This window comes from Oryctolagus cuniculus, chromosome 11, assembly GCF_051225735.1.
Source record: "Oryctolagus cuniculus isolate XC-2025 breed Fujian yellow rabbit chromosome 11, ASM5122573v1, whole genome shotgun sequence".
Taxonomy (NCBI): domain Eukaryota; kingdom Metazoa; phylum Chordata; class Mammalia; order Lagomorpha; family Leporidae; genus Oryctolagus; species Oryctolagus cuniculus.
The window spans coordinates 99,337,116-99,357,386 of record NC_142877.1 but is presented as its reverse complement, the minus strand read 5'-3'; the positions used below and the strand labels follow the sequence as shown (position 1 = coordinate 99,357,386).

Here is a 20,271-nt window from a genome sequence, read left to right as displayed (position 1 = left end):
CCTGTACCTGCCAAGACGTGAGAGCAAGTCAGGTGGATATGTGGCAGTGGTGACTCAAGAATCCAGGTTGTCTTGAGGATTATAAGGCACGAAAGTTTAATAATCACTGGACCAACAGATCTCATCAGGGTTGGCCTCACTTCTAGCAGCAAACAGGAAGTCTAATTTCAATCAATTTGAGGTGGGTGAAGAAGAAAAAGACTAGAAAACGTACTCTGAGCTGCCAAGGATCAGGGAAAACATCATATATTCTCTTTGAGTCATTTTGTCTGGACTTTTTCACATCAAGCACACTGTCATTTTTTGTTTAAGAATATATTATCTACAGCACACACACAGGAAAGGAGTGAGAAAGTATCTCTGCATTTTTCACATGACTCTCCAAATAAAAATACCTAAAGACTCCATCAGGAGCCAATATTGTGGCGTAGTGGGTAAAGCTGCTGCCTGTGGCCGTTTTGAGTTTCAGTAATCCAACTCCCTGCTAATGTGCTTGGGAGAGCAGCAGAAATGGCCCAAGTGTTTGGGCCCCTGCACCCACTTGGGAAACCGGAAAGAAACTCCTGGCTCCTGGCTTCAAACTAGACCAGCTCTGGCCATTGTGGCCATTTGGGAATGAACCAGCAGATGCTTCCATCTCTCTCCCTCTCTCTCACTCTCTCCCTCTCTCTCTAAACTCTGCCTTTCAAATAAATAAATAAACCTTTTAAGAAACGATAGCCCAAGTATTTGCACTCCTACCACCCATGTGAGAGACCTGGAAGAAATTCCTGACTCCTGACTTCAGCCTGGCCACTGTGGTCATCTGGGGAATGAACCAGCAGATGGAAGATTCATTCATTCATTATATCTCTCTGTCTCTCTGTCTCTCTCTCTCTCTCAGCTCTCCCTCTTTCTCTGTAACCGGGCATTTGGCTTAGTGTTAGGCTTCAGCTTAGGATACCCATGTCCCACATTGGATTACCTGGGCTCAATTCCTGGCTCCAGCTTCCTACTAATATGGACTATTGAAGGCAATGGAAATGGCCCAAGAAGTTGGGTTCTTGCCATCCACACAGGAATTCTAAATTGAACTCCCTGCTCCCAGCATTGGTCTCCAACTCCTTTGGGACTTTGGTGAGTAAACAAGTAGGTTCTCACTCTTTCTCTCTACCTCTCAAATAAATAAATATCAAGAAAAAAAAAATGTTCAATATCACCAACCATCAAGGAAATGCAAATCCAAGCCACAATGTGATATGTCACTCCAGTTAGAATATTCACTATCAAAAATACAAAAAGTAACAAATTCAGGCAAGATATGGAGAAAAGGAAATGCTTATACACTGTTGGTTGGACTGCAATTTAGTATAGCCATTATGTAGACTATGGAGAGTCCTCAGAAAACTGAAAACAGGCCGGCGCCGTGGCTCACTAGGCTAATCCTCCACCTAGCGGCACCAGCACATTGGGTTCTAGTCCGGTTGGGGCGCTGGATTCTTTCCTGGTTGCCCCTCTTCCAGGCCAGCTCTCTGCTGTGGCCCGGGAAGGCAGTGGAGGATGGCCCAAGTGCTTGGGCCCTGCACCCCATGGAGACCAGGAGAAGCACCTGGCTCCTGCCATCAGATCAGTGAAGTGCGCCGGCTGCAGCGTGCCAGCCATGGTGGCCATTGGAGGGTGAACCAAGGGCAAAAGGAAGACCTTTCTCTCTGTCTCTCACTCACTATCCACTCTGCCTGTCAAAAAAACAAAAACAAAAACAAACCTGAAAACAGATCTACCATAATATCTAGCTAACCCATTTCTGGGGACATAGCCAAAGGAAATGAAATCAGCCTGAGCCGGCACCGCGGCTCACTAGGCTAATCCTCAGCCTCGCGGCGCCAGCACACCGGGTTCTAGTCCCGGTCGGGGTGCCAGATTCTGTCCTGGTTGCCCCTCTTCCAGGCCAGCTCTCTGCTGTGGCCAGGGAGTGCAGTGGAGGATGGCCCAAGTACTTGGGCCCTGCACCCCATGGGAGACCAGAAGAAGCACCTGGCTCCTGCCATCGGATCAGCGGGGTATGCCGGCCGTGGTGGCCATTAGAGGGTGAACCAAAGGCAAAAAGGAAGACCTTTCTCTCTGTCTCTCTCTCTCACTGTCCACTCTGCCTGTCAAAAAAAGAAAGAAAGAAAGAAAGAAAAGAAAAGAAATCAGCCTGTTAAAGAGACAGCTGCACTTCCATGTTCTCTATAGCACTATTCACCACAGCCAAGCTATGTAATCAACCTAACTGTCCATCAACAGATAAATGGATAAAGAAAATGTGGCATATATACAGAATGCAATGGTATTCAACCACAAAAAAAAAGAGAATGAAATCCTGACACTTGCAGCAAAATGGATGCAACTGGAGATCATTTGGTTAAGTGAAATCAGCCAGATCCAGGAAACAAATACCACATATTCTCTCACGTGGAAGTTTTAAAAAGTCTGATCTCAGAACAGTGATTACTAAGGACTGGCAAGGATAGGGAAAGGGGAGGTAGAAGGAGGTTGAATTACAAGCACCAAATACAGTCAAATAGAACTAAAACGTTCTAGTGTTCCACAGCACCGTGAGGTGACTATAATTGCCAACACTGTAACATATCCTATGTAAAGAACTGGAAGAGAAGAGCTGATAGACCTCAAACACAATGAAAAATACAGAAATAGAAATGTTGATTATCTAATTTGATGAATTTATGCTGTAGGCATGTATTGCAATATTGCCCTATACCCCATAACAATGTACATGTACTATATGTTTACCAAAAAATATTTTAAATATGGGACAAGTATTTAGCCTAGAGGTTAAGGTGCTGGTTAAGACACAGGTGTCCCAAATTGGAATAGATGGGTTTCATATCAGGCTCCAGCTCCTAACTCCAGATCCCTGCTAATGTAGACCCTGGGATGCAACAATGACAGTGCAACTAATTGGGTTCCTGTCTCTTATGAGGGAGATCTGAATTGAGTTGTCAGCTCCCAGCTTCTGCCTCAACCAAACCCTTGTCACTGGGGGATTTGGGGAGCAAAACAGTAGATGGAAGCTTTCTCTTGATCTCTGTGTGTGTGTGTGTGTGTGTGTATATATGTGTGTGTGTGTTTGTGTGTGTATCTGCCAAATACATGTTTAAATACCGAAAAGTTAATAAAAAGTATCTCTCTATCATTCAGTGACACATGGTTGCAGTTAATTTGCTACTGATGCAGTTGACACTTTAGGTGAAAATGAACCCTTTGGAATACTTGTATATGTTATGCTTGTTTCAAAATAATATGGTGAATACTGAAAAAAAAATTAGCCATGGAACAAGGCAAAATTGTAACTTTAGAGCAGAGAAAAACAAATGCTACATTTTTATAGCTAAGATTCATTTCATCAGATATATGTGTGTGTGCTAGGGCAGGCGATGGATACACATTCTCAGAGCACCTCTTGCAAGACCAAGTAGGAGGAGAAGGTTGCTGTGTCAGGAAGCCAAATCCACTGGATAAAGTCTTTGAGGAGAAGACAAATAAATGAATGATGCTTACAATCAGTCTAACAGGCAGTGGTCTTTAGATACTGCCCCACTTACATTTTACACTGGCTATTATTAACTGTGACCCCTGTTTCTTATACACCCCAAACTGATTATCCCCAGAGCTCCTGACCCATCCATTAGTAGAAAACCCACAGGCATGCATTGTAAGTCCCTACTTACAAAGACAAACTAAAATGTAGTAGAGATGTAACAATTCCCACAGTCATCCTATTATGAAATGCGTATATGTTTTAATTCACAAGGTAATCAAGTTACTATCACACTTGGCATTTAGACTGCTTTTTCGAAAGATGCAATTGAAAGTACAACAGACTGGTGTGTACCATTGAAGATAATCCAGCAAAGGTGCTCCTGCGGCAGAGCCACCTGCATGATGAGCCTTAAGGAAGACAGGATCTGCAGACACTGGCTCACAGATTCTTTATTCTGCAGCTTTACATCACTGTCGCAGACCAGCTGGTAGTTGCAAATATTTTTTCCGTTTAGAGCATGAAACTGAAATACATGGGAAAATATAAATAAGAATACAAATAAGGTTTAAGGAATTTAGACAAGCGTCGCTCAAGATGTGAAAAAACTAAAATGGAAACAACTATGCTTATTTAATATAATCGATTAGTAGAGAAAGAAACATGACAAGCTGGCTTTCTTTACAACATCCACTTAGTCAAGACCAGCTTTTATAAGTCAAAAGAAATCCAAAGCAAAACAAGAATGTTCAAAAATCATATTACCAGGATTACAGATTGAATTAATTTTGTAAACTCAGTGGCATTTAACCTACTTACAAATTCAGATGTAAAGATGCTTTTCAACTTACAACAGGAGTTACATCCCTGTAAGCCCATCCTAAGTTGAAAATTTTACAAGTCAAAATCGCACTTAATATGCTTAACCTACAGAACATCAGCTTAGCAACTTGTACACTGAAGTGCACCTGTTGTTCACCCTTGTGATCACAGGGCTGACCAGGAGCTCCAACTCACTGCCACCAAGCAGCATTTCAAGAGATTAATGTGTCATTAGCTATCCCAGGAAAGGATGAAAATTCAGAATGTGAAGTGTAGTTCTACGAAAGGCATATTATTCCCATCACTGCAGCATCGAAAAAATCCTAAATCAAACCATCATAAGTTAGGAACTATCTTTAATTACTATCATTTACACAATTCAATCAAAAAATGTTTATTGGGCACTTCTGCTTGCCACACACTGCTTGACAAGAGGAGTTCCACGAAGAAAAAGAAACGGCCCCTACCCTTGGCAGAGAGAAGAGTGGGCCCTGTGTTAGGGATACTTAAGGTGGCTGCTGTAGTCCCTTAACTAAAAGGTTTTTGTGAATTTGGATGAAGCTCCTGGCTCCTAGCTTTGGATCAGCCCAGCTCTGGCCACTGTAACCACTTGGGAAATAAACCAGCAGATGGAAACGCGCTCTCTCTCTGTCTCTCTTTCCTTCTCTCTCTGTAACTCTGCCTTTAAAATAAATAAAAATAACTCTTAGATGTTGTTGTCTTGGGGGTGGGGGGGGGGGAGATGAGGCTATAGAGGTTTCCCAGAGTCAGAGCATGGAGAGTTTTCCACGCCATTCCAAGGAATCTGGACTTCAGTCAAAGGGCAAAATCAAAGAGGAGTGGAATAAAATGATTTAATTTATACTTCAGAAATTGCTTCTGACAAAATATGGACAATAAATGCAGAGGATACAGGGAGTCTAGGAGAGACTTTTATTCAATACTTTTCACGATGGGACACCAGCCTACTGCCCAGGATTCTCATTCATGCACCTATGGTCCAGCCAAACTCAACTGCTGAATAGTTCCCCAAATATGCCCCGATATTTTTTTCTCATTATAAGCACTGTTTCCAAGGCTTTGAATACTCATCAGGTTGGGAATAACACAGATTTGGAGTCAGAGTGATCAGGGTTCAAACACTAATCCTACCCATTGCTTTAAGTGGGCAGTTTCTTAATCTCTAATAAGCCTTGGTTTCTTCATTTGTAAAAAAGGCCTAACAGTTTCCACCTTTTAGAACTCTCATGAGGCTCTGAGCTGATAATTCACATAATACATTTAGAAGAGTACCTAGCAAGTGGTTACTGCCCAACTAGCCGGTCGGTGAATCAGCAGCAGCAATTAATAATACTGTTGCAGTAAAAATAAACTATAAAATGTTTGTATCAAAAGATCTATAGAGCCACTGATTCATACGAATTGTTTGATCAGCTTTATTTTTCCCTTCTGTATAAGGATAATAACAGTATCTAACTTAGAACGTCACTGTAAGACCGATGTCTTCCCAAGCACTTTGTAAACTAAAAGCACTCTATAAATATTAGTTATTCAATAACAGTTAACCTTGTTAGATGAATGAGTAATCATAGTGACACAATCTCTAAACCATCTTTACAAAGGTGAACAAGTTCATTTTCACCTCCAGCACCATAGCTACATGCGATGCCAAGCAAATGAAAGACATTTAGAGACGGTCAGCACAGGATGCACTGCAGAGCCGTCATAAACTGCAGCTATCTCAGCTGCTTCCTTCGTCTTACTGTAAGTCCAGCAGCTTTATCCCCAAAGCCTTTCGGAAAAAAGACAGTTTTGAATTGATTCACATCAGCTTTGTTCTCATCAAAATCCATACTGAACTGTTGAAGATATCTTCCATAGCACTGTAAAAGGGCCAGTTTGTATTCCTAAAAAAGAAAAAAGGAAAATATAATTTTGCGTATCATTAAGTAGTATTCATGTTACTCTTAATAGGATCAGTGTTGATTAATACACTTTTGCTGCTTTTTATACATATGCATACATTTTGTGATGGACACTGTGCTAAGCAATCTATGTGCATCATTTCATTTGATTCTCTTCATGACAAGCCTATTGTTAAATGGAACCATCGTGATTAAGATGAGAATATCCCCCAGGGCACTCTGGGTGGTAATATCTGTATATTCAAAATCCAGACCCGAAAATGCAACATCACCAAATTAAACAAGGAAGAGGGCCAGAGAGGGAGGGAGGGAGGGAGGGAGGAAAACAGAGCTGGACTTCAGCCAAAGTGCAAAGTCAAGGGCAGTAGAGAAACAAAGGAAAAGGAGAAAAAAAATAAAACACAGGTGTGGGGTAAGTGAGCTAATTCCTGCACTGTGTGTGTGTGTGCACGTACACACACGTGTGTCTCATGTGTCAACAGTCTCTGAAGCTACATCAGGACAAATTTTAAAAGTCTGGGCCATAGACTTCTTATAGTCCAAATCCATGCTTATGTTCTCATTACCCAAGTCAGTTTCCTCATTTCCGTCATTCACCGGGTACAGCTGACCCAGAGACTAGTGGGGCGGGGTGTGAATAGTGCTCCATCAGAATTCAGTTGCAAATCTTCACCAGCCTCTTCTGCAGCTGCAACTCCTTGAAAATCAAGTGCTGTAGGTATGAGCTGCCTAGCCAGACACCAGGCCCCCTGGGACACATCGACAGGCAAACACTGTTTTGTTTATATTTCTGTTGACTTGTGAGTCTTCCACAAAATGACCTTACTATAACAGAAATAAAGACAATCTAGAAACCAAAGTAAAAACTCAAGTTCATTTTCAGGATGATAAAGATCATCAAGTGGCCAAACATTCTTTCAGTGAAAAGTTGTCTGTTGTCCTTTAACTAAATTTTTTAATATCCTATCTAGGCCTCTCTACCTGAACATCCTGAATCCTTAGCTATCGCCCAGCCTCAATTTGCTTTGTTCACTTACAAAATGTTCCTTCTGCCTCCCTCCACCAATACCCACTCCACCCACCTGGACACGCATCAAACAAACCAAGCATGTTACCAGCTTCTTTTCTGAGAAGCACAGAGATGGAGAGGGATCTGTCTTCTACCTACTGTCAACATTGTTATTCTACTTCACATGAACACAACTTACACAGTGTATCTCCCCTGGGTTTTTCTGTAGTTTCGCAAGTGCTATATTTCCAGGTTTCTAAAATCCATGTCCACTTACCTGGGGCTAAGATTATCCTCTAATTTTGGTGGAGGAAAAATAGTCCTCATTATAAAAGTTCCTCCACCTCTTATCCTGTTTGATACATTTACCTGTTAGACCCAAAGGGTTCAAGTCCAGAAAATAGAAGTAGAGGAGGAAAAGGAAGCTGAGAAACTGAAGACTCAGAAAGTACTGAATACTGCCCATGTCAGGCCAGAAATCCCTTTGGATAAAGTAACTCTTTATTCAACCATTCATGTAGCAGAATAATTTGCACCTATGCCAGAACTGGAAAGGAAAATTCACATTATCTTTAACAGCACCCAGCCAAGGTGTGGTCTTATCAAACCAAGTCCACTGGTCCATGGCATTCCAAGACTTAGGCAATCATATAGAACTAAAAATAGGGCACAAATTTTGTCTGGAATACAATACTTAGCAAGAAATAGGGGTTGTATGTAAAGCCTCTATAATTACACACATTAAAACATGAAGAAGCCGAAGTTCATTAAAATAGGGTACTGGCAACTAGGCAACATAGCAGCGAGGACAGGAGCCATGAGGGTTGTTCCCTGGGCAAGGCCAGCCATGTGAAAAACAACAGGAAGTGCTGTCTGGGCTCCTTTGTGTAAGGTAGGAACATGATGACTCAGCACTTCCTGTTGTGCACCTACCACACCCTCTTACACACACACACAGAGCCAGCTACACGCCTGTCCGACCCCAGCCAGCAGCCTGCCCATTCAGGATTCTCTTACCTCTGCAGAATCTTAACTACAAAATTAAAAAAGCAAACACTTTTCTGGTCATGGTGTCTCACTACAATTTTTATGTACTCACATTCAAAAATCCAAACATAAAATAGGAAGCATGACAGATCAAATAATCACAATAATGAGCCAAATGAACTTTGTTTTGGCAATCCTTACTCCAGAGGCACTTACTTTCATTTGAAAAAGGCTATCTCCAACCTTCAGAAGCTTTTCATTGTAATAGTCAGCTGGCAGCCTGGGGGCGTATTTGGTCCAGATATTAAACAAAGAGGTGGCACTGTAAAAATCATAAAACAAAATGACATCTTTAAAGTCAGCAGGAAGCCTCAACTAATTAGCAAGCAATCCTTAAAAACTTAGCTAGTGCTAAGTCTTCTCAAAGTGCCTTATTGTTAATGCCTCATTACTAATAATAAATGAATTATAGTTAAAATGATTGCTTCCTATGTTCCAAATACTAATTGAAGCTATTTACATGCATTTCTTAAAAATGTATTTATTTATTTATTTAAAAGGCAGAGTTACAAAGAAAGAGCGACAGAGGCAGAGAGAGAGAGAGAGAGAGAGAGAGAAAATTTTCTATCCACTGGTTCACTCCCAAGTGGCTACAATGGCCAGAGCTGGGCTGATCTGAAGCCAGAAGCCAGGAGCAACTGGGTCTCCCACATGGGTATAGGGGCTCAAGGACTTGGGCCATCCTCTGCTGCTTTCCCAGGCCATAGAAGAGAGCTGGATTGGAAGTGGAACAGCCAGAATTCAAACCAGCACCCATATGGGATGCTGGTGCAGTAGGTGGAGGCTTTACCTGCTATGCCACAGTGATGGTCCCTACATGCATTTTTAAAATACCCTGTAAGAGTGGCTTAGGTTCACAGCAAGACAGAACAGGAGGGATACAGATTTACCATACAGTCCCTGCCTCCACACATACATACCCTTCCCTATTACCCACATTCCTTATATTAACTGACACATCATTATCACCCATTATCTATAGTCTATATGAGTTCACTCTCATCCATTCTATGAATTTGGACAAACGTATACTAATGTGTATCCACCATTATAGAATCACAGAGAACAGGGGTCTGCACTGTGGCATAGCAGGTAAAGCCACTGCCTGCAGTGCCAGCATCCCATATGGGCGCCGGTTCGTATCCCAGCTGCTCCACTTCTGATCCAGCTCTCTGCTATGGCCTGGGAAAGCAGTAGAAGATAGCCCAAGTCCTTGGACCCCTGCACCCGTGTGGGAGACCTGGAAGAAGCTCCTGGCTCCTGGCTTTGCATCAGCTCAGCTCCAACCAACTGGGGAGTGAACCAGCAGATGGAAGACACCTCTCTCTCTCTCTGCCTCTCCTTCTCTCTCTGGGTAACTGAGTTTCAAATAAATAAATAAATAAATAAATAAATAAATCTTTAAGAGAGAGAGAGCAAATAGTTTCACTCCCTAAAAATCCTCTGTGCCACACCTGGTCATCCCTCTCTTCTCCCTCAATCCCTGTTAACCACTGGTCTTTTTTACTGTCTCCATAGTTTTGCCTTTTCCAGAATGTCATACTGTTGGATTCACATATTATGTACTGGGTCCTTTCACTTAGTAATATGAATCCAAGTTCCCTCCATGTCTTTTCATAGCTTCATGCGCATTTATTTTTAGCACTGAATAGTATTCCACTGTCTGTATGTAACACTGTTTACTTATACATTTACCTACTGAATGACATCTTGGTTACTGACAAGTTTGGGCAGTATGAATTAAGCTGCTATAAATATCCATGTGCAGGTTTCTATGTAGATGTAAGTTTTCAACTCCTTTGAGTAAATACTAAGGAGCTCAACTGATGGATAATATGTAACAGTATGTTTAGTTTTGTAAGAAACCACTAAATTGTCTTCCACAGTACAATGGCTATAGCATTTTATAATCCCGTCACCAGTGAATGAGAGTTCCCACTGCTCCACATCCTTGTTAGCGTTTATAGTGTTGTATTTTGGATTGGGGGCCTTTCTAACTGGTATGTAGGGTATCTCATTATTGTTTGAATTTGCCTCTCCCTGTTGACATATGTGAAACATACATGCATGTATTTATTGAAAGAATGAGTGAATGCATGAGTGATTTGGTAAAAAAGAAAACATTCCTTGTTCTGTTCTTGTTTCAATCTTTTCTACAAAGAGTTCAAGGGCTCAAATATCTTAATCCATTTAGGTTTACATTTCCTTCCACCAAGTAAAAGAAAAACAAAGCATACAATGTTCCCAGAAATGCTTTCTGACCAGAGTTTGAAAAAGTAGATCATTGCTCATTTTATTATTTTTTTAAATATTTATTTTATTTATTTGAAAGACAGAGTTACAGAGAGAGGTAGAAACAGAGAGTGAACCATCCGCTGGTTCACTCCCCAGATGGCAGCAACGGCCAGAGCTGCACCAATCCGAAGCCAGGAGCCAAGAGCCAGGAGCTTCTTTCAGGTCTCCCATGTAGGCGCAGGGGCCCAAGGACTTGGGCCATCTTCTACTGCTATCCCAGGCCATAGCAGAGAGCTGGATGGGAAGAGGAGCAGCCAGGACTAGAACCAGCACCCATATGGGATGCCAGAGCTTCAAACCAGGGCTTTAACCCACTGCGCCACAGTGCTGGCCCTGCTCCTTTTATTTTTTCATTTGAGGGCCAGAGAGAAAGGTCCAGTCTCCCATCCACAGGTTCATTCCCCTTATGCCCACAACAACCTGCCAGGGCTGGGCTGGTCCCAGAACCATGATCCAGGAACACAATCCAGGTCTCCTATGTGGGTAACAGGAACCCAGTTGTTTGCACCATCACTGCTGCCTTCCAGGATCTGCATTGGTGGGAAGCTAGAGCCAGAGCTGGGGACTGAACCTAGCATTCCATTGTAGGATGCAGGTGTCAATCACTAGGTTAAACACTCCCAGATCATTGCTTATTTTATTCATTTATTTAAATTAACACTCCTTTCCTCTCTCCTAAAAATTATAAATGCTTCTAAGAAAAGTCTAAATTTCCCTTAACTGCTGTCCAGTCCTCTCCCATAAATTTCTAGATAAGGAGAGTATTACAGACTGAATGCTTGTATACCCCTACTCAACATTTCACATGTTGAAGCCCCAACCTCCAATGCAGCTATATTTGGAGAAGAGGTCTCTAAGAAAGCAACTAAGGTTAAATGAAGTCGTAAGAGTAGGTCCCTGGTCTGATGGGATTAACGCCTATACAAAGAGAGATAACAGAGAGCTTGCTTTCTCTCTCCATGCTCACACAGAGGAAAGGCCATGTGAGGACAGGGCAGCATTCTGCAAGCCAGAAAAGGAGCATTCACCAGAAGCTGACCTTAGTGGACCCTCATCTGAGACTTCTTCCCTTCAGAACTGTGAGAAAATGGATTCCTGCTGTTTAAGCCCTTCAGTCTATGGTAGTTTGTGTGGCAGCCTGAACTAATACACACAGAGATCTCAACTTAAGGACTGAGGATGGCTCTAATACTCACGACGCAAATGTTAGGATACTAATGAAACAACCTCAAGAGACATGTCATTTAATTCATTGGGTTAATCAAATAATATTGATTAATCAATGAGTGACAGGGGCAAAGCACTCCTGTTTTCATGAACTGATTAATACAATTTTGGATTAAAAAATATGTACACGTGTCAAGTAACAAACAACAATGCCAAATAAATAATGTAGTAGATGTAAACCACAGAGATTTACAAAAAGAGGTGTTTTTACCTTTTCACTTTTACTTGCTGCCTCATAACACACCACAGTATTAAAACAAATATAATGAATTCAAGAAATGCACCAAGTCTAGCTAGAATTCTTAAATTACAGAGAAGTAACCATTAACTCTTCCAAACATTTACGAATGAGATAATGAGACTAGGTTTGGTACTCATAAAAGAAAAATACCAGCCTTGTTAAACCAATCAAGGTTATATAAGAAAAATCAGAGTTTTTTTAGTGATCCCTAAGTTCAGGTTAAGGTTGCTTACTCAGAATGGCTTAAATAATGATTAAAGAAAAAATATATAGTACATCCTATTTAATATACATTATTTAAGAAGAGAATGTTAGCATACTTTGGTTTACTAGTTCGTTATAAGTAGCTGCTGGATATTTAGAATGTTTTAATTAATTAATTAATTTTCTTTTTTTTTCACGGGCAGAGTGGACAATGAGAGAGAGAGACAGAGAGAGAAAGGTCTTCCTTTTTCCGTTGGTTCACCCTCCCATGGCCACCGCGGCCGACGCACTGTGGCTGGCGCACCGCGCTGATCCGAAGCCAGGAGCCAGGTGCTTCTCCTGGTCTCCCATGGGGTGCAGGGCCCAAGCACTTGGGCCATCCTCCACTGCACTCCCTGGCCACAGCAGAGAGCTGGCCTGGAAGAGGGGCAACCGGGACAGAATCTGGTGCCCTGACCGGGACTAGAACCCGGTGTGCCGGCGCCGCAGGTGGAGGATTAGCCTATTGAGCCGCGGCACCTGCTAGAATGTTTTAAAATAGACAATACTGACTGCATAAGCAGAATATCTAAATCTTACATGCTTATACTAAAAGCAGATTTTTTTTTATTTTTTATTTTTTGACAGGCAGAGTGGACAGTGAGAGAGAGAGACAGAGAGAAAGGTCTTCCTTTGCCGTTGGTTCACCCTCCAATGGCCGCCGCGGCCAGCGCACTGCGGCCGGCGCACCACGCTGATCCGATGGCAGGAGCCAGGAGCCAGGAGCCAGGTGCTTCTCCTGGTCTCCCATGGGGTGCAGGGCCCAAGCACCTGGGCCATCCTCCACTGCACTCCCTGGCCACAGCAGAGAGCTGGCCTGGAAGAGGGGCAACCGGGACAGAATCCAGTGCCCCAACCGGGACTAGAACCCGGTGTGCCGGCGCCGCTAGGCGGAGGATTAGCCTAGTGAGCCGCGGCGCCGGCCTAAAGCAGATTTTTAAAAAATATGTATCACAGTCTTATTTAATAGTATAGCTGGTATGATCAAAATTTATATTTTTAGATACTACGAATTTTTATGTACATGGAAGCTTCTGAAATTTTAAGAAACAAGTTTGAATTTTAAAAATCACCATTTATCATTTATCAAATAATTTATAAAAGTAACATCTATCTCCTGGACTTCCAACTCATCACACTACCAGTCTTGCTCCATTGTACATGATCACTAAAACAATTTTAAAAACAAAATCACACAGGGTTAATTATTTGCCCAAAACTACTCAATGGTTCCCCATAGCATTTGGAATAAATGCAGACTCTTTCAAATGACCTCTAATGCCTCCCAAAGCCCTACCTAGTCCTCTAATTTCAACTTATAGCATTGTGCCCCCATTCACTACGCTTCCATTGAATGAGCTTCTGCCCATTCCTCCAAATTCCTGACTCTTTCCTGTCAAGGAGCTTCCTACATGCTTGTTCCTCCTGTTTATCCTGTGTGTCTGGTCAACTTCCAGGCAGTCTCCTAATTCCAGCTTAATGTCACCTCTCCAACCATTTAAAAGCCGCCCCCCTGCCACTGTATCTTTTTAAACCTCTGCTTAAAAGGATCATCTACTCTCACCACCTTACTAAAAATTGTTAACTTGTGTCTCCCACTTCAATACTCCTTCCCTTCTTTTTCTCCCTAACATGTATCCCTTTCTAGATTACCATAAAACATACTCATTTGTTTATTATCTAGTCCCCCTCTAGAATACAAGCTCCAAGATAATAGGGATTTTCATTTAGTTCACTGCTGAAATCCCAGGACTTAGCCATGCCTTGTGCACAAAAGTACTTAGCAACTACTTCTTTCATAGCATTTGTTCATGTGTTGACTTCATGACCCACTGAAATGTATCTCCCTCTCTACAGTACAAGCTCCAGGAACACAAGCTTCCAGAGCTGCTTTGTTCAACCACCATATAACCAGTGACTAGCACATAGTGGGCACTCAGTCAAAATGGTTATATAAATCAATACATAAATTGCATGTGAGATTGAACTACTAAGGTCCATGCCAATCCTTAATGTCTGTGATTCCCTTCCAGTCTGTTCAAACATGGGAGAAATATGGCAGGATCCCCTTACCTTTATCACTTTCTGTGGTTTCAGTTATTCACGGTCCAACCACTGACATCTTTGAGCTTGCTGATCCAGGACCAATGGAGCAGATGACCTCTACTGATGGACGGCCAAGGCAACAGTAGCATGAAAGTTAAATGTGAAAGCTGCTGACGCCAAGATGAAGTCACTCTTGTCAGATCCAGACAAAGGAGGGGGGGCCTATGCTTGTGTATCTGACAGAGGAACTATCACAAGTATTTTTTTTTTAATTCATTTACTTATTTGAAAGATAGAGTTAACAGAGAGAGAGAGAAGGAAAGACAGAGATCTTCCATCCATTGGTTCATTCTCCAAATGGCCACAATGACCAGGCTGGGCCAGGCTGAAGTCAGGACTAGGAGCTTCTTCCACGTCTCCCATTCTCCACTGCTTTCATCCAGCAGTGGCCATCCTCCACTGCTTTCCCGGGTGCATTAGCAAGGTGCTGGATTGGAGCTGGAGCATCTGGGACTGGAACTGGCGCCCACAGGGGATGCTGGTGCTGTAGGCTGTGGCTTTAACCCGATACACAACAATGCAGGCTCCCACAAGTACTTTTTTTTTAAAAAGATTTATTTATTTACTGGAAAGTCAGAGTTACACACAGAGAGAAGGAGAGGTGGGGGGGAGGGGTTCTTCCGTCCATTGGTTCACGGCTGGAGCTGTGCCGATCCAAAGCCAGGAGCTTCTTCTGGGTCTCCCACGTAGGTGCAGGGGCCCAAGAACTTGGGCCATCTTCTACTGCTTTCCCAGGCTGTAGCAGAGAGCTGGATCAGAAGTGGAGCAGCTGGGACTCAACTCAGTGCCTACCTGGGATGCTGGCAGTGCAGGCAGTGGCTTTACCCACTATGCCCCAGTGCAGGCCCCACAAGTGCTTTCTAATGCCCACAAGAAGTTCTTATACTTCATCACACCTTATTTGCCTTATATAACTTGCTTGTTCTGCATGTTGGCATACAATATTTCACAATTTATCACAAGAAACTCTTCAAGATAGCAGAAGTTCAGATAAGACCCTGGCCTAGCAACAGCTGTCTCCACCAGTGGACTGACGGCTCCTGCAATGACTTCCTGTGATCAGTAAACCTTATTTCAAGAGCAGCTTACATGGACGTCCCCTGCTTTGCCTTTAAAGGCTTCTCCTTACCTCATCCTCTCCAGATGCACCTGTGATTTGTCATAGTCTGTGCATCCCAGATTCCAATCTGCTGTCACTCATTCCCAGATAAGGTGAATTTTTGACAGCTATGTTATTATTTTAGGTTGACAAGAGATGAGTGCTACATCACAAAGCCTATGTCATTCTTGCCTTATTTCATCTCATCAGGTAGTCACTGTATCACTCACATCACCACAAGAAGTCACTGTATCATACACATCACTATATCATTCACATCATCACAAGATATTTTCAGAGAAACTACATCCACATTACTTATATTATAGTCATAACTGTTCTATCGTATAGTTTTAATCTCTTATTGTTTCATAAACTTTATCAGAGATACGCACAGATGTGTCAGAGTTGGGTACTGTCCACAGTTTGAAGAATCCACTGGGAGTCTTGGAAAACATCCTTCAAGATAAGGGGGATTACTGCACTGCAGGGAAGATTTGTCCAGGTCTACTTTTCTAGTACATGTAGTTACTGAGAACATAAGGATAATAACTTTTGGATTCAATCGATGCTGACATTTGTTGAATGTTTACTAAGTTCTAACTCCTAGGCTAGGTCCTCAAGATACAGCAATGAAAAAGAGGCCCATTATACAAAATCACTGGAGAGCTTACATTATAACGGAGAAGACACACAACACTCAAAAAAAAAAAAAAAAAAGACAAAAATATGTAAATGAGTGAGTGAACCTGAATGAGATAGAAAAGGCCCACTCCATGGTGGTGACAACTGCGCTGAGACCTACAAGAGTAGGACAAGCCAGATATTTGAAAAGGTAGTGGAAAAATCATTCCAAAGGAGACAGCAAGTACAAAGGGTCTGGGATGAGAGACAGCAGGATCTGTTTTTCTGCAATATCCTGAGAAAGAAGAGAGGAACAAGCCGAGACAAGAGAGGCAGGCAGGGTCAGATTCTCAGACCCTGGAAGGTATCAGAAGGCATCTTAATTTTATTCTAAAAGCAAGGTTAAGCAATGGAAAAGTTCTGGATAGAAATGGGGGCTTTATTTATAAAGATCACCCTGACTGCTGTGTGAAGGTTAGATTTGAGACAGTGACTCCAGGGAAAAATGTGAAACGGCGGTTTGGACTGGAAACTGGTAGTGAAGATGGAACAGTATAAACACAGAAGTTGTTTACCTAGAAATGTATACAGTTGAGGTATGTAACGTCCTCTCTGTGTCAATTCTTGGTTCTCATCTTATTTTGTCTGACAGAATCTTGCTTGAGCTTGCCACGGCTGATTATTCCTTTTCCCTTAAAACATTTTCTTTGCTTCCAGCATACCGGGCACTTTATAGTTGTCCTCATGCCTCCTTAGCCATTCTTCCTTAGTCTCTTGGACTCTAATCACCCCTCCAGGTCAATGCTGGGGCATGCCAGGGCTCACACGTGCCTCTTCTCCATCTCAACACACTCCCTTAGCTATTCCATCAGGTGTCATGAGTTAAATACAATTAATATGCGGATGAATCCCAAATGCCTATCTCCTCTGACTTCCAGATTCAAGGGTGCAATTACCTGCATAATAGCCCTGCCTGTGGATATTGAATTATATGTCAAGATATCTGAAGTTAAACTCTTTATCCCTCTCCCTCCTGCCTGAAACCTGCTCTTCCTTTTGTGTGTGTGTGTGTGTGTGTGTGTTTTGACAGGCAGAGTGGACAGTGAGAGAGAGAGAGAGAGAGAGAAAGGTCTTCCTTTGCCGTTGGTTCACCCTCCAATGGCCGCCGCGGCCAGCGCACTGCGACCAGTGCACCGCGCTGATCCGATGGCAGGAGCCAGGTACTTCTCCTGTCTCCCATGGGGTGCAGGGCCCAAGCATATGGGCCATCCTCCACTGCACTCCCTGGCCACAGCAGAGAGCTGGCCTGGAAGAGGGGCAACCGGGACAGAATCCGGCACCCCGACCGGGACTAGAACCCGGTGTGCCAGCGCCGCAAGGCGGAGGATTAGCCTAGTGAGCCGCGGCACCAGCCCTGCTCTTCCTATAATCATAATCCCATCCAAGGTTCTTCACACTGTAGTTCTACTTTTCGCACAGAAATCCCCAGTTGCTGCCTTATCTCCTCCCTATCTTTCCCATTGGCCACTTTCTTTGGCTTCCTTTGACCATGCCCCCCAACAAGGCATTTTTTTTTTTTTTTATGTATTTGACAGATGAGTTAGACAGTGAGGGAGAAAGACAGAGAGAAAAGTCTTACTTCCGTTGGTTCACCCCCCAAATGGCCGCTACAGCCGGAGCTACACTGATCCAAAGCCAGGAGCCAGGTACTTCTTCCAGGTCTCCCACGCGGGTGCAGGCGCCCAAGCACTTGGGCCATCTTCTACTGCCTTCCCGGGCCACAGCAGAGAGCTGGACTGGAAGAGGAGCAACCAGGACTAGAACCCGACATCCATATGGGATGCCGGTGCCAAAGGCGTAGGATTAACCAAGTGAACCACCTGCCGGCCCTACATGGCATTTTAATATCAACACTCATCTCATAGCTTCCATCCCTGTTCCTTGCTCTATTTTTCTCCCTAGCTTTTAATTTCTTGTAAAATTTATTTACTTACATATTTGCTTAGTGGCCATCGATACTCACAAAAATATATCCTCCATGAAAATAGGGATTTTCTATTTTTTTTATTAACCAGATGTTTTCCTGGTTCCTAGAACAGTACCTGGTATATAGCACATGCTAAAAATATTGTTCTTAAATGTATGAATGAATAATAAGTAAAAGTTAAAACTATTTCTTCATTTTAAATGCATGAACAAAAAATGTCAGTCAAAATAATTCTCCATTCTGATATTCTTTACCACTTGGCCTGCATTTGAAACTGTTCAGTTTGCAATGTATTGGGCCAGGAAAGAAAGACGGTAAAATGCACTGAAAAGAACCTTAAAAACACGCAGCTTGCAGTTCATCCCCCAAACACAAGTTACTGTAATCCTAATAACAACCTAAGAAGGAATTCAAGACGTGTTCACGAGAGAAGGTACTCGATGGTACCAGGAAACAACCTTCACTGAGAACCCAAGCTACTTCACAGTTCTTCCTTCTGCTCTGTGTACACAACCGTCCACGACCTGGAAAGCTGTGAAAGCCCTCAGTGAGCCAAAAGCGATGAGCGCGGCGTAGCAAGCGGGGGACGCGCAGAAACCGCAGAAATGGCGACTCGAGACATCTCTGCACTGATTTTCCATGTGACCCGGGCAGGAAAGCAGGATGCAACACTGTGCTAGGACTGAGGGCTGGAACGTGGCCGAAAGTCCCCGAGTAGCTCGGTATCTCCGAGGCCCTGGGCCGGCCCGGCTGCACAGGTGGGCCCAGCACCGCGCCGTCGAGGGTGCGCGCTGCGGCCCGCGGCCTCCCCCAGGCCCTGCCTCCGCTTACCCTCGCCGGTGGAATTCGTGCTTCTGTCCCTCCGTCGTCGCTAAAGCCTTCTTTTTCTTCATAAAACCTAACAACTCCCGGATCTCCTTCTCGAAGGAGGCCAGGAGCGGGTTTTTCGCGTCCAACGGCCCATAAAACACGGCGAGGGGCAACGAGTCCTCCGGACTGGTACAGCGAAGCAGCGGGCCCGGGGTGCTCGCCTTAGACTCCAGGGGCGTCTTCGACACCGAGCTCGAGGACGGGGGCTGGGGCGGCGCCTGTTCTGGCGTCGATAAGGAAGTGAGAGACTCCTCATAGTACAGAGAACTCGAGTGGATGCCCTGCGCCGCCATTTTGACCCGACCGGGCCGGCCGGCCGGCGGTGGTTGCGCGTGTATACACGCGGTTGCCATGGCGACGGTCTCGCGGCAACCGAGCGTCCCGTGCGTTCTTCGGGAAACACAGCGACCCCTGGAGGGCAGATGAAGAACGAGCCCGGTCCACAAAGGAATGCGCGCGAGGTTATGCACCTGGTTCCTCTCAGGCTGTGGGAGCTGAGAGAGAGAGAGCAGGTTTGAGCTGAGAACCAGCTCCAGCATACTGGAGCCCAAAATTTAGGATTACAAATCTTCCGTAACAGTAATAATGATGGTGATGACAATTTCATGTGTAAGGCATTGTTCTAAGCATTCCATCGTGATCCCATGTATCTCATCATCACAATAACTTTAGGATTAGTATATTTCACAGCTTAGGAGACAAAGACTAGGGAGGTTCAGTCATCTGAGCAAGGCTGGAATAAAGCACGTGGTGTCAGAGACCAAGTCCAAGGATGACTTGATCCTTCCCCCAGAATAAAGCTCATTAATTATATTGAATTTGAGAAAGTAGCTGGCAAGCAGTTTAAGAATCAAATACATTCGACCCATTCTCTTCCCTCTATTTGAACCTTGAGGTCTGTAACTCTGGGGATGATATCTGTGCCTCTAATAATAATGATTATACTTATTTATTTGGATTTCAGCCTGATTCTAAAACACTGTCATACATTGTGAATGGATGTGCGTTTTGCTCGGCTTTGATACCTGATTAGTACATGCAGATGGCCTGAAGAGTTAGCTCTCAAAATACTTTTGTATATTAAACAGGGACTTCAAGAGACAACTTTTGGTGGGAAACTCCAGGCCTTAGGGGAAATGCTTGCGGACAGGGAAGGCATTTATTTCTCTGTATTTACTGAAGTATGAGTTTCTGACTAAACAGGAATTTATTTCCCTTAAATTACACAATACCAAAAATGATCTAAGAGAAGAACC

The 20,271-nt window shown here is 43.5% G+C and overlaps 1 protein-coding gene and 1 long non-coding RNA gene across 8 annotated transcripts in view; both read right to left on the bottom strand.

Annotated features, from left to right (window-relative positions):
• Positions 1 to 19,504, bottom strand: part of CFAP54 (cilia and flagella associated protein 54) — a 372,444-nt gene extending 352,940 nt beyond the window's left edge. For 5 of the 6 annotated variants that reach the window (XR_016216950.1, XR_016216951.1, XM_089308813.1 and 2 more), the window contains exons 1-4: positions 18,977 to 19,503; positions 8,480 to 8,585; positions 6,106 to 6,249; positions 3,875 to 4,046 (exon numbers count right to left, since the gene is read on the bottom strand). Coding sequence is in view for 4 of the 6 variants with exons in the window: in XM_089308813.1 (XP_089164939.1) it covers positions 3,875 to 4,046; positions 6,106 to 6,249; positions 8,480 to 8,585; positions 18,977 to 19,368 (814 nt within the window). In the remaining 2 variants the exon portion in view is untranslated. Of the gene's footprint in view, positions 1 to 3,874; positions 4,047 to 6,105; positions 6,250 to 8,479; positions 8,586 to 18,976 lie in introns of all 6 variants that reach the window. The other variant, XM_008256922.5, reaches the window with a different exon arrangement.
• LOC149123586 (uncharacterized) lies at positions 14,973 to 17,954 on the bottom strand. Of its 2 annotated transcripts, none has more exons than XR_016216953.1 (2): positions 17,798 to 17,954; positions 14,973 to 15,171 (listed from the first exon to the last, which is right to left on the bottom strand). It is a non-coding gene; the product is annotated as an uncharacterized LOC149123586 (long non-coding RNA). The 2 variants fall into 2 exon arrangements; XR_016216952.1 differs by lacking the exon at positions 17,798 to 17,954 and adding an exon at positions 16,734 to 16,843.
• Positions 19,505 to 20,271: the final 767 nt, after the last annotated feature.